Source organism: Camelus ferus, chromosome 13 (assembly GCF_009834535.1).
Source record: "Camelus ferus isolate YT-003-E chromosome 13, BCGSAC_Cfer_1.0, whole genome shotgun sequence".
NCBI lineage: Eukaryota > Metazoa > Chordata > Mammalia > Artiodactyla > Camelidae > Camelus > Camelus ferus.
In genome coordinates, this window is record NC_045708.1 from 32,867,854 (window position 1) to 32,880,855 (window position 13,002).

Sequence of the window (13,002 nt, forward strand, 5' to 3'; positions counted from 1 at the left end):
AGGCATGGTACCAGAAGTGAATTGGCTAAGTAGTAGCACCATTGGGTTGCTTATTGGGCTTTAGGAGATCTTTATGGAAAAAGCACAGAACTGAAATCCTCAATTTAAAAAAACAACTCCCATGTCTTGATTTTAATGATAGTGAGCTAGCATAGTAAAAAGCTCTCCTGGCTCTTAAGTTGGACTTTGAATAATAAACTACAGCAGAGATGTCGTATTTCTCCACATTTTGTTCAGAAACTGTTCAGTTGAGTCACAGTTAACATTGTTGGAGCTCTCTTACATGTATTACTTTTGATCCCAAAATACAGTATTGTGTAGGTAGTATTACTCAAGTTACAGTGATGAGGAAATTGAGGCTTAGGGGTTACATGACTTGTTTAGGGCCAAACAGTAGGTCATAGTACTGGAATCCAACCCTCGATCTGACTTGAATGTATTGTTCTTCCCCAGATACCTCACACTGAGGAAGGCAACTCACCCCCTCCCTTAACCCACCTCTTACCAGAATTTTACGTGGTATCAATAGCCTGTAGAAATTTTACAGGAGGTTTTCTTTTAAAATCCCATTTCTTGATACCTCTTGAGCTCTCCATATCCCTAAAAAAGATAATCCTATTATTTTCTAATTGTCACGCTAGATATGTTTGGTACGTGAACGAATTTTAATATTGACCTGAAGCTTAGCCATGCATGCTCAGATGCGCTGCACTGGTCAGTCTGAAGTGGTTCCTGCCTTTATCCTGTGGGAGTGCTAGAATAACCAGAGAATCAGCCGATTGCCTTTACTTGGCCTTTAAGGGTCATTCTTCTGGCTTGCACAACTCTGCCCATATTGTTTTAAAGGCTACAAGTTCAGTTGAAATGGTATAAAACATTGTTTCCCCTTTCTCTGAAGGATGGTAATAGGCATACTACAAAAAAGATTCCATCTTCAAAGAAACTTAGAAATTCAAAAAATTTTTTTCTTGAAGAGTGATTTATGGGGAGGGTAGAGGGAGATAATTAGGTTTATTTATTTTTAGAGGAGGTACTAGGGATTGAACCCAGGACCTTGTGCATGCTAAGCATGCGCTCTACCACTTGAGCCATACCCTCCCCTCATAAGTATTTTAACTGATCTCTTTACTGAGGCCTGTCAGTGCATTCCTGTTAATACCTGGGTACAAGTTACCAGGTTGGAAAGTATTGTTTTAAAGTGATGGCTTTCCCATTAACTTAGCTCCTTCTCTACCATTCCATGATGGTAGTGCAGATTCTTCAAGAGAAAAACAGCATTTTTCTGAGACCACTGTAAGAATTTTAATTTAAAAATTTGATGTAAAACTCCAAATAACTATATTTTATGCCAAATTAGATGTCACTTTCTAGCATTTTGGTACAAGTAGGAACAGATACTAGATAACAAAGTAGAATACAGATTAACAAACACTTTTGTCAATTTTTCCTGCAAATTTAGAAGATAAAATTTTTTTTTTTTGAGTACTATGAGAAATACATAAATCTGCTTCACCTGTCTTACACATTCTGCTGGAGGATGGGCTTCATTGTCAGTCAGTAAAACCACTCATCTAGTCTAACATCAGGGAACTAAGTATACAAACCACTTTGAAATTTGGGCATGGAAAGATAATTGTGTGCTGGTGGGTATTTATATTTCAGAAGCACTAAATTACATGGTCATCAGGAGAAAGGGGAGGCACTTGATAAAACGAGGTTGGTTTGTTTTCTGTGCCTGTTCTCATCCTAAAGCAGTATTGGTAGACAAATAAAAGTCCTTTAACTTGACTTCGTGATCCTAAGGCCTAATTTCCATGCTTACATTCCCATAGTAGCAATGTTTGAGCTCTTTTTCTGGTGTTAAAAATGCTTAATGAAAGATGGCAGAGGTAGGCACATTATACCCAGTTCATGAATTGTTTGTACTCCCAAAGCCCATTTTATTAACCACTTGACATTTTGAACTTTAAGTGGTGTGTAGAGCTATTTATCAGCAGCCTATCCTCGCAGGCAGTTAGCTTGTGTTTGTCAATATGATGAAATACGGTGCTGATATATGGCTGCAGATTTTACCATGGTACTAAGTAAAATAACTGGTACTGCTCACTCAAATTCTGTACATGCTAGAGCTGGCTGGAGTGTGCGGCATGCTCATTGGTGAGAGTTGGTAAGGGCTATGCTTTTCTCGCCACAGCTCTGTTGTGGGAAAGCTAGTCTCTTGAGCATTCTTGCTCCTAAAGGACTGGAGTAATTTAACTTTTGGAAATTTCTTGGCCTTATTAGTGTATTAGTATTATCTTAACTGTTTTAAAGACAACAGGGACACTGGCTGAGGTCTCCAGCTGCGTCTGGCTGAATGGATGGGAGCTTCTAGCCAGTGAATAAGAGTCAGTTGCTAATCTGTCTTAATCTGAATGATCCAGGTTGACTTTTAGAAGAGAAACAGCCTGTTGATCGTTGAAGGTCTGAACCATAGACACTATAAAATTATACAGTCTAAGTCTGGATTAGACTTGAATTAGACTGTTAACTACTGTTACATTTATATCCAGTTCAAATGTTAACTAATTTAGCTTAGGATCTGGCCTGTCCTACCTCAGAACCTGAGTTATTTGTCAGATGTTTTTTGGAATCTAGTCAGATAGTATCCTTAATATTCTCAAAACTGAAGAATTTTTGCTTGCAGAAACTGAGGGCTCAGAAGAGGAAGATAAAGAAAATGACAAGGCTGAAGAAACACCAAATGATTCAATTCTTGAAAACAAGGTGAATTATTTGTTCAGTATCACTGTCTGCTTCCTTATTGCATGACTGTGGCTTGCTAGTGTAGGCATGATTATTACAAATATTTCTTGGTTAGGGATTTGGGACCCTTTATTCTTGCCGAGAGCAGACAGGTCTATTTGATCCCAGGGATCCTGTTGGTTGGGACAGGATACAACATATTGCTGCTGTCACTGACATAAAGTGATGATTTGGGGTAGACTTTGTAGGGATCCATTCCGTAGGTTTGGGGAGATCTGAATTTTGTATCCTATATCAGTTTTTCTTCCCCCACCAAGCATACTACATTATACATTTAGATTTATAATCGAAAGATGCCTGTCTTGTACTCCTGCCTAATACCAATGATTTGGATATACTTTAGTCTCTTCAAGAAAATGAAGAGGAGGAGATTGGGAACCTAGAGCTTGCCTGGGATATGCTGGATTTAGCAAAGATCATTTTTAAAAGGTAAAATTCTTGGTGCTTCTAGGCTTAGGTTGGGAGCTTTGTGGTTGAAAACAAAGCAGTTAGGGTTGGACAAATGCTATTAAGGTTTCTGATCATCTTTCCTTCTTTTAGGCAAGACACGAAAGAAGCTCAGCTTTATGCTGCACAGGCACATCTTAAACTTGGAGAAGTTAGTGTTGAATCTGGTAATACATTTTCATTTTACGCTTTCCTAAGACACCCCCAGGCCCCCACCTTAATCTTCCTCTAATTCCTTAAAATCCAGCTCAATTGATCGTAAACTGTGGGCAGTCAGCTTTTAGTGGACATAGGTTCTTAGAACAGTGAACAGTCTCTAAAAGCTAGTCTGAAAGTCTCAGGGTTTTTTAAGTCATTTTCATGTTTTTTAGTCAAGGGTCTTGGAGATGCTACAAAGGAAAATGAAATACAAGATAGGGGGGAGCATTCCTGCAGAGTGGTCTGAAATTCAGGAGTACCATATATTAAATGTCCATTTGCTTGCTATTTTTCTCTTCATTAGAGAATTACGTCCAAGCTGTGGAGGAGTTCCAGGCTTGCCTAAACCTGCAGGAGCAGTACCTGGAAGCCCATGATCGTCTCCTTGCAGAGACCCACTACCAGCTGGGCTTGGCCTATGGGTACAACTCTCAGTATGATGAGGCAGTGGCACAGTTTAGCAAATCTATTGAAGTCATTGAGAAGAGAATGGGTGAGTGAGCATTAGCTATTTTCATGATGATTTTGATGGACAGTTAAAAAAAAATGGCTCCTTTTGTGGTATCTATTACTGATCACTGCAGCCTGTTCTTTGTAGCTGTACTGAATGAGCAGATGAAGGAAACTGAGGGATCATCTACTGAATATGAGAAAGAAATTGAGGAGCTGAAGGAACTGCTACCTGAAATTAGAGAGAAGATAGAAGATGCAAAGGAGTCCCAGCATAGTGGGAATGTTGCTGAATTGGCTCTGAAAGCAACTCTGGTTGGTTTGATTTCCTCTTAAAATTTTGATAACATGTTCAATATTGTTGAAGGCCCTTTATCACAGCATTAACAGTATTCCTTTTGTTAGGAATCTTACTCATGACTTGGTTTCCAGGGAGTTGGAGGTCAGAGGGAATGTGACCTCCAGGTCACATCTGCTTATGCCTGTCCAGTAGTATAATGCTTAAGAGGATATGCCCTGGAGCCAGACTGTGGGTTTGAATTGTTATGTGTGATTGTGGGTTACTTAACATTTCTTTGCCTTTCTCATCTATAAGATAGGGATAATAGTTCTGGATGTTAAAAATCTCTCTTAAACCCAGATTGCCTGCCTCTGCTTTTGGCTGCCAGAACCTTAGGGAGCTTTCTATCCAGTAGGGGATGATAGGATATGGAGGATTTAGTTTATTATCTACACTCTTCCCTGGGTGTGGTGTGGTGTGGTGTGGTGGGTGTGGGTAGAGGGGGTGAGTGATGTTACTATATGGGGGCCACTTTTGAGGTCTTAAATCAGTTGCTTGTATGTGGGTGACCTGGTGGGCTCTATCCGAGACCCATTTGGGTTTGTCATCTCTCATGCAGGTGGAGAGCTCTACTTCAGGTTTCACTCCTAGTGGAGGGGGCTCGTCAGTCTCCATGGTGGGTATGCAGGTGATTTTTGTCTCTTAATATTAGGCCTCAGTCTTTCGTCTCATATATAGTGGTACATTGCTAACAAAGATTTCCTTTTTGTCAGATTGCTAGTAGAAAGCCAGCAGATGGTGCTTCCTCGTCAAATTGTGTAACTGATATTTCCCACCTTGTCAGAAAGAAGGTAAATCTCCAGTTTCTGTCTTCCTACAGTTTTTTTTCCTCCAAATGATACATGAGAAATATCTTTCCTATTAACACTAATAGTTGGTGTAATAAGATTCATTTTGCAAAGGTGTTGAGGATTTGAATGAAGATAGTTCTAGATTGAATGATCATCTTCTAGCAAAATTCTTCTGTCCTCTGTTAGCCCAAAGGCTACCAGGAAAGCTGTTGTGGAGGACTGCTCAGATCAGCCCAACTTAGGAAGCTGGCAGGTTTTCTTTGACTGTAGTCATTCAGCAACAGTCTGTCTCTGGTTGCAAAAGCTTTTTTCTCTTGTGGGAGAGCCTTAACTCCTGCTTTGTTTCTTGACTCAAATGTAGGAATTCAAACTTGATGGTTAGCTGTTCAGACCTACTCCTCACCCCCACCCCACCCTTCCATTAAAAGAGGCTGAACTAGTGTGTTCCGGCAGACCAGTTTATTCCACAGCGGTTAGATTGTGGCTAAGGAGACCCTTAAAGCTGGGAATCCTGGTGTTCAGGGTCTCTGCACCATAGGGAAGAGGCGGGTGTTAAGGAATTGCCTTATAGTTGTCCTTTGAAAAACATTAAGCACATTTGTGAAGCCTTCACAATCAATTATATCTTTAGAGGAAACCAGAGGAAGAGAGTCCCCGGAAAGATGATGCAAAGAAAGCCAAACAAGAGCTGGAGGTGAATGGAGGCAGTGGGGATGCTGTCTCCAGTGGAACTGAAGTTTCGGAAAACATGGAGGAGGAGGTGGGCAGTTAAGCAGGGTCTGCACTCTTGCCTCATTTCCCCTTGTCCTCAGAGCCTGGGAAACAGTCTTCCCAAGTGCATGTTCCCCACCATGAGCCTGTTTAGACTGCTTGAGTGCAACCCTCATAAAAACTGAGGTTGTGTGGGAAACAGTTTGGTTATGAAATGTAGGCTGTCTCATTGACAAGTGGATGTATGAGAAGACATTTACTTGGTAAGACCACTTGGTCACCTGTGCTTGCTCCTCTTTACATGTAATATGTGAACACTGACTGTAAGCCCTGTTACAGAGAATTTAGGAAATGGCCTTACACTTTGTGGTCACTGCTTGTTTAGTATAGGGAGCAAAGCAGAGTTTAAGGGATCTGTGTTTACTTCCTCTGAGGCCTGCTCATTTGTATAAAATAGAATGGCTTAAACTAGGGTCACTTATGCCTAGGCTCCCTGTTTATCTTCCAGGCTGAGAATCAGGCTGAAAGCCGGGCAGCGGTGGAGGGGACAGTGGAGGCCGGAGCTACAGTTGAAGGCGCTGCATGTTAAGAGAGGGAGCAGCCTTCCTCCCAAGGGAAAGTGTTTTTGTATATAATGTATTTTTTCACTTTTGGGGGATTCTTTTTGTATAACTTCAATAAAGACTGTAAGCAAAGGTTGAGGCTTTGATGATTTTTTTTCCCCTTAAATACTGGCTAAATCTGTGCCTTGGAGCACTCTGGGTTTTATATAGTGGCCAAAGGTTTTTTTGTCTCCCCTCCCCTCCCTTGTGTACTGATCTCTGTATTGGAAGTTCTAATCCAAATTCCTGTCTGTCTGATGTGGAGGTGATCAAATCAAGTGTGGCTGTAGGCCCTTTGTCTTCCAATTGGTGCTATATATTTTTCCATTATAAATACTCAACTGAAAAAAAAAATACTCAACTGAATCCAGCTGTCTTGCAAACTTTTTGAGTGGTGCTGTCCCTGGATGGGGGCTACAAAAACTTGGTGAAAATCTTGCTCCTTGGTGCTACTATTGATGGACTTTGACTGTGAGATGGTAAAAGCTTCCAAGCCAGGCTTTGGATGGCACCTGTCTTTTATCCATTTGTTCCCCAACTGGGGCCATAATCCTGTCCTGAAAAAAGAACTCTGAAGAAAATTTGGGGCAGGGGAAGGGGGAGAAATCCTTGAAGAAAACTTAATTGTAGAGAATTGAGCTTCCTAGTTTGAAAGCAGCTAAGGGACTGACTGTGATGGACGGTTTGGATGTGGCTGGAAGAATCTGTGGGGAGACTGGTTTGTTGAGTTACATATTTGTTACATTTCAACCTTTCTGTACAGAAAATATCAACACTTGGGATTGTTACCTGTCTGCAGTTTTGACTTCTTAAATAAAAATGCTAAAAAAGATCTGTCTCTGGACTTGTGTTTAAAGATCTTAGAGTGGGATCCTGGGCTGCCTGGAGCATTTCAATTGAAAGGTGGAAAATGGCTCAGCAGTTTTGGCTGCCCAGTCTAAGGGTGCTGGTGCTTAGGGCACTGGTACTACAGTCATCCCCTGGGCCCACACCGATGTCCAGGGTGCAGGGCTAGTGTCAGACCCTTGCCTCTGACCTGACCTTTAAGAAACTGCTGTACACCAGGCAGTATTCGGATCCAAATTCCAATACTACCTAAGGGGCTTTAATGATTTTGACATTCACAGGGCTACTTTGCTGCACTGGACAGACAGGTTAGAACCTGCAGTTTTTGAACATCCAGCGTTGGAGGCAGAGGACGCTCTGCTGACCCTCATGTCTACCCTATTTTTCAGAGTTTATATTTTGTTTTCTAGAGCGAGAAAATGGTTTTTTTCTGGGCTGGTTACTATAACTCATGGCTGCAGTCTTTGGATTTGAACCCTCTTCCTACAGGTGCCCTTGTATTGTGCGTTCCAGGTCAGTCCTGGGGCTTTTTGGGGGGTGGGGGTGGGGTGGGGTGGTCATGCCATACCAGTTTTGGCATAGTTGAGTACCAGGCCTTTGACCTTTGGTCGACACTGGGGTCTAGGACCAGGCCCAATAAGACATTTCTCCTAGGTTTCACCTGTGACGGCCTCAGTGGCCCACCCCCGCAACCCCCACTCCACCCCACCCTGGGCCAATTTGGGAATAACACTGGTTTGGGGCCCTGCCCTCATCTGTAAATACATAAGGCTACAGGAGCTCCCTATTTTATGGGGACTGAGAACCTGGAAAGCTTCCTAGAGGATGTCCTGAAGAAAAGCCTGGATTTGAATTAAAATGGGCAGCAAGACTGGCTTCAGCAAAAAACAGGTGGGAATGAGTTTATCAGGTTCCTTTAGCTGGGATGAAAGACTCCCTGTGTCACCTTTCAAAACACTTATATGCCAGGCAGTACTGCAAATACCTGACATACTTATTTAATCCTCACATCAATTTTTTTTTTTTTTAAAAACAAGGAGAATAGTAAAGGCCAAGTACTTGGCGGAAGTAGCTGTGGTTGGAGCTCATGTTTTACACTCACATCTGCTATTTGCTTCCAGATCTGTCAGAACCTGGCGTTGTGAAGCTGCAGGTCTGAGACTAGGCCCTAGTCCTGTGCACGCGAAGCTACTCATACCCACTTTCTCCTGGACTCAGGAAGCCAGTGGGGGTGGGTCAAAGCCATGGTGAGGGCCCCAACCCTCATCTCTTTATATTTGACTGCCACTGAGGGGCTCTTCAGGTGGAGGGGGATCTACAAAGCCAGCTGCTGGGGCAAAAGAGCTGGCTTCCAGTGAAGATGAGCTGGACACCTGTGGAACAAGCAAGAAGGCAGATCTTTAGCAAAAAGTTTATGTAGAGGTTAAGAGCACAATTACTGGAGTCAGACTACCTTAAAAGAGTCTCAACTGCTTACTGTGAACCAAGTTAACGTGCTCTCATTTCCGTATCTGTTTACACAGTAGTGCTTATGTAACAATATGTGAGGGTCACATGATTTGATTCACAGAAAACATTCAGTAGTGGCTTGGCACATTGTGGTCAACAAACACTGGCTATTAACCACAGCAACCATACCCGTGGTGCCTCTAGCTCTAGTTGGGCCCTCACCAGAGGTGGGTACTGGTACTTGTGGGCGTTTGCTGGATTGATCTCTGCCAGGGTCTGGACACTTGCATCTCTTGCATTCACCAGCCGCAGAAAGAGCTCAGCCTGACCCACCTGGGGAGAGGTGACATGGTACTACTGCATCTGCACCTTGGACGCATAGACCCAGTCCCCATCCTCCACCACTCACCTGGGGAATCCCATTCAGCTGCCCAAGGCTAAGGCTGGGGTCCAGAGGAAGGGCCCTAAGTGGGAGCCGCCAGTGACCACTTAGCACCCTCTGATCCTTGTCAAATAGCATCAGTGAGGCCCAGGCCTTTGGCTGTGGTGCCTTAGCCCATGCCAGCCAATGCCAGGCCTGGAGCTCACAGACCAAGGATACTGATGGTGAGGGTGGTAGTCTAGAACAACCAAAAAGAGGTATCAGGAGCCAGAAGTGGCTATACTCCATTCCTTGGACTTGGCCCTTTGAGCCAGTGGCCCTGTATACAGATGAGAAAATCTAGCAGAATGAAGGACAAGCCTCAACTGTGGCAAAAAGCACCAATGTCATAATCCCTATCTACTAACCTGGGTATAGGCTGCCTGCTGGCAAGGATGGCACAGTTGCCCATGGGCCCAGGAGCTGGAGGTGGGGGCAAGCAAAGGGCTGGGGGCAACGTTGTGGTCCCTCCTGTATTCTGTCCATCTCGGGCCAAGCCAGTCTTTAGCTGCACCCAAATCCAAGAAGCCTCAAGGCCCCGCAGGAAGTCATAGAAAATGACAAGGCCAGCCCTAGGAAACGCAAGTCTCAAGTGCACTTAAACACACACCCAACTCCTCCAGCCAGTTCCCCCACCCTAACTGGCCATAGTGGGTCTTCTTAACCAGCAGTGGTGACCAAGTCACAGCGGATGTCAAATGAGGGAGGAGGCCTCACCCAGGGTCGTAAGGTGCAGGGCCCAGAACATCAGTTGTGGGCAGGAGGAAGTGTGGATCCAGGCCTAGGTTCCTGGTCATGGCACCAGGAAGCTGCGGCTGCGGGGGAAGAGTAGTTAATTCCTCCAGAAAACCTCCAAGGTGTCTAAGCTCCCCAAACTGCACAGAAGAGAACTGTCCCCACCCCAAACCCTGGGTCCTCACAGCCTTTTCGGCGCCACCCCAGAATAAGGCGCCTGTGGAGTTTGAAAGCGGTGGCAGCGGTGGAGCCACTGGCGGCTGGAGGCTTGGGGAATCTTCCCTCCTTCTCAGGTGTGGGCTGGGATTGGCCACAAGTCTCAGCTCCCCTGGCCCTACGTGCAGAGGAAGAGTAGAATGCCTATGAACAGGATGCAGCAAGAAACTGGGCTAAGATGCCCCTCCCCCAAGAACTGTATCCACACGGACACCTGGAGAGGTGCGTGAACACGGTCTCATTCCCCCCGTGCATGGTCCCTCCAACCACTTCCTCTGAGCCTGGTCTGCTGGGGAGAGGTAGGCAGGGTGGAACTGCGGTGCTCACTGACCCCAGGGCACCCGGCCTGCGCCCCTCTGCATCTGCAAAGCCAGGATTTCTGCCTCCAGGCGCTGGTTTTCAGCTTCCACTACTAGAAGCTCCTTCGACATGGCACCTGTCCGTCTTCCTGCGATGAACAAGTCTGAACTGTTACCTCTGACCTTTCGTGACAAGCGGTCCACTTCTGGGCAGCTCTCCAGCCTTAGGACTCACTGGATAAACTTGGATTTGGCTAACATTCTAGGCCATCGTCACAAAGACCAGTCTTCTACCTCGGGCTTTTGCTTATGTGGTTCCCATGCCAAAGACGCCCTCCCTTGCCGCCCTTTTCTCCTCCCAGGCCACCACTTCCGACAGGCCCCCTCGGTTGGCCCCCTCCCGTTCACCCCTACGGGTCCGCGATCGCCGAAGCTCCAGAGCTGACGCCTCCACTTGCAACTGCCACATCCAGCCCAGAACGCCGGCGTCCCGGCCCCCGCCTCGAATGTAGGCCGCACGCAAGGCCCTAGGGAGTAGGGGACCAGAAGGCAGCAGCGTTTTCCCAGGATCTATCAGTGCTTCGCCCCGTGCCAGTCCCGGGGCCCAGGCCTTACCCGATCTCCGCAGCCAGAGTCCCTGGGTTGGCCTGTAGCGCCGAACAACACAGTTCCGCCTCTCCCAAGGAGTTCAGCCGGGTCCTGGGGTTGGGGCAGCCCGCGCGAAGACGGCGTCAAGGGCCCAGACGCCCGGCCCCGCCCCTTCCTGACCTCACACTCGCGCGGGCTCCAGGAAGCGCCCGGACTTACGTCTCACGCGTCTAGCCCCGTCAGGCCCCGCCCCTTCCGCACCGGCCCCGCCCTCCGCAGGCCGGCTGCGCGGCGCTCCCGGGACCCGCGCGCGGGTCTCACCCGGGCTTGGCCTGCAGCTGCTGAACGTGCGCCCCTAATACTTCTAGAGCTCCCCGCGTTCGCCCGGCCTCTGCCCGGAGTTCTCGAAGCTCCCGCTCCAGGCAAAATAGGCGTGATTTCCCGTCCCGGGTCCGGGCCAAACCTTGGAGGCGACGTCTCAGTTCTGAGGGGATAAGGGATCAAGTCAGAATGGGTCCGGGACAACCTCCAGACAAGGGGGAGGGCAAGGCAGGTCCCTAGTACCCCTCTTTCCCCTCACCCTCGCCGCGTCGCTCCAGGGCCCGGCTCTGTGCCTCCGAGTCTGCCATGCGCCTTGCATGCGTCCAGTGCAGAGACCGCAGCCGCTGGTCGGGGCTCTCAGCAGCCTTGTAGGTGGGACCCCCCGTCGGAGCCTCTGAACGCCTCCAGGGCCCCTGTAACCCTCTGGGTACCTCTGTTATCCAGAATGGCATTTCCTGCAGGAACAGCCGTAGCCGCTGCACCTGGAGATGACAGTAACCTGCAATTTCTGTGTTGGGGTAATCTGACCCACGCATGATCTATAGGTTTGGGGAGGATTCTCGGTTTTGACCCCGCGGGGAAAGCCAGGTGTACCTCCTCTGTTAGCCTCTTCAGGGCCGATTTACTGGCCGCCTCGTCTGGGAGGCTCTGGTGTTCTTGGGCCTGGGGACAGGGTATGGGCTGAGGAATCTTGAGGGTCAGAGTCACTTCAATATACACTCACGGCCATGGAGGGGCCCTGACCGCGGATACCTGTGGTTCAGTAGTTATTGAGGGCTGTGCTCCAACTCACCTCCCGGGTCAGACGGCCAATGCAGAAGCGCTGAGTGTGAGTGGCCAACAGGGCCCAGGAGCGGAAAACCATGTCACAGGATCTACAGGGCAGGAGCCCTGGCTCCCTAGAGTGGGAGGCCATGGGATGGGATCTCTTTCCCGACACCAGCCAAGACCTGCAGAAGACAGAACAGAGGGCAAGGGAAAGGGAGAAGAGGATGGAACAGACAAAGCCAAAGGCAGAGAGGAAAGGCCAGGTTTACCAGGTATATATAATCAAGTTTATGTTTGGGGAGGAGCCTTAGCTTCCTGGGCAACAACTACAGGTCTGGGCAGGTCTGGAGAATGGGCGGGAAGGCTTGGTCACCTAGGGAGGTGTCCCTGGCTTGAAAAAATGTCAGTCTGTTCCACCTTATTGCATGAGCATGGACAAGTGTCTAACACTTGGTTTCTCTGCCTCTCTACCTCCTAGCCTGAGCTGGTATCACATACTACATTTTGGTCATTTGGTAGCCGCTGGCAGGGAAGTGTCATCTTATTCATTCTTGTTTTACCCAAGTGGATGTAACCCAAGTTAGTGTCATTCTCCATTCCAAGGAATACTTGGGAGAGGAGAATGGCATTCTGCCTGGAAACCATGTCTTTACCCTAGATTGAAAAGCTTTTCCGTGCACCAGGCATCTCTGGAAGCAACCACATCTTTTGTGTAACCAAGTAGCTCCCATTCCCTGATTTCCTGTTGTTGTTTCTTCCCCCCTTCTGACTAGAGGGAAGATAATCAGCACAGTCCAAGGAATAAAATTTCTGGGAGAACACAATGAATCTATCAGAAGAGGGAATCAAATACTGAAAGGTACCTCTTCACTCAAGACTGGCCAGGGGCCATGTAGGCCCGTTTCCTGCTGGCCAATCTCCCGCCATCTCCCCAAGTATGTGAATCCAGTAGAGGCAGGAGCTTCTGACTTGGAGCTTCTGACCTAGCCCTATGTTTCTAAGTAAGTTCCCCTTT

General features: G+C 47.1%; 2 protein-coding genes across 7 annotated transcripts in view; one reads left to right on the forward strand and one right to left on the reverse strand.

Moving 5' to 3' along the window:
• NASP (nuclear autoantigenic sperm protein) overlaps positions 1-7,164 on the forward strand; it is a 27,503-nt gene extending 20,339 nt beyond the window's left edge. For 2 of the 6 annotated variants that reach the window (XM_032494155.1, XM_032494154.1), the window contains 9 exons: positions 2,687-2,766; positions 3,149-3,234; positions 3,346-3,419; positions 3,755-3,943; positions 4,049-4,215; positions 4,800-4,868; positions 4,954-5,031; positions 5,663-5,791; positions 6,251-7,164. In XM_032494155.1, the coding sequence (XP_032350046.1) occupies positions 2,687-2,766; positions 3,149-3,234; positions 3,346-3,419; positions 3,755-3,943; positions 4,049-4,215; positions 4,800-4,868; positions 4,954-5,031; positions 5,663-5,791; positions 6,251-6,331 (953 nt within the window). In that variant the 3' untranslated portion in view covers positions 6,332-7,164. The remainder of the gene's footprint in view (positions 1-2,686; positions 2,767-3,148; positions 3,235-3,345; positions 3,420-3,754; positions 3,944-4,048; positions 4,216-4,799; positions 4,869-4,953; positions 5,032-5,662; positions 5,792-6,250) is intronic. The other 4 variants (XM_006178422.3, XM_032494158.1, XM_032494156.1 and 1 more) reach the window with 3 other exon arrangements.
• Positions 6,565-12,538, reverse strand: CCDC17 (coiled-coil domain containing 17). Its single transcript, XM_032494159.1, is given in 14 exon segments — positions 6,565-8,563; positions 8,862-8,972; positions 9,049-9,259; positions 9,429-9,632; positions 9,778-9,875; positions 9,981-10,129; positions 10,343-10,459; positions 10,719-10,837; positions 10,926-11,009; positions 11,220-11,382; positions 11,479-11,701; positions 11,814-11,882; positions 11,973-12,006; positions 12,008-12,538. Coding segments are annotated over 14 exon segments (1,869 nt in total). The 5' UTR covers positions 12,136-12,538; the 3' UTR covers positions 6,565-8,404.
• Between the last annotated feature and the right edge of the window lie 464 nt (positions 12,539-13,002).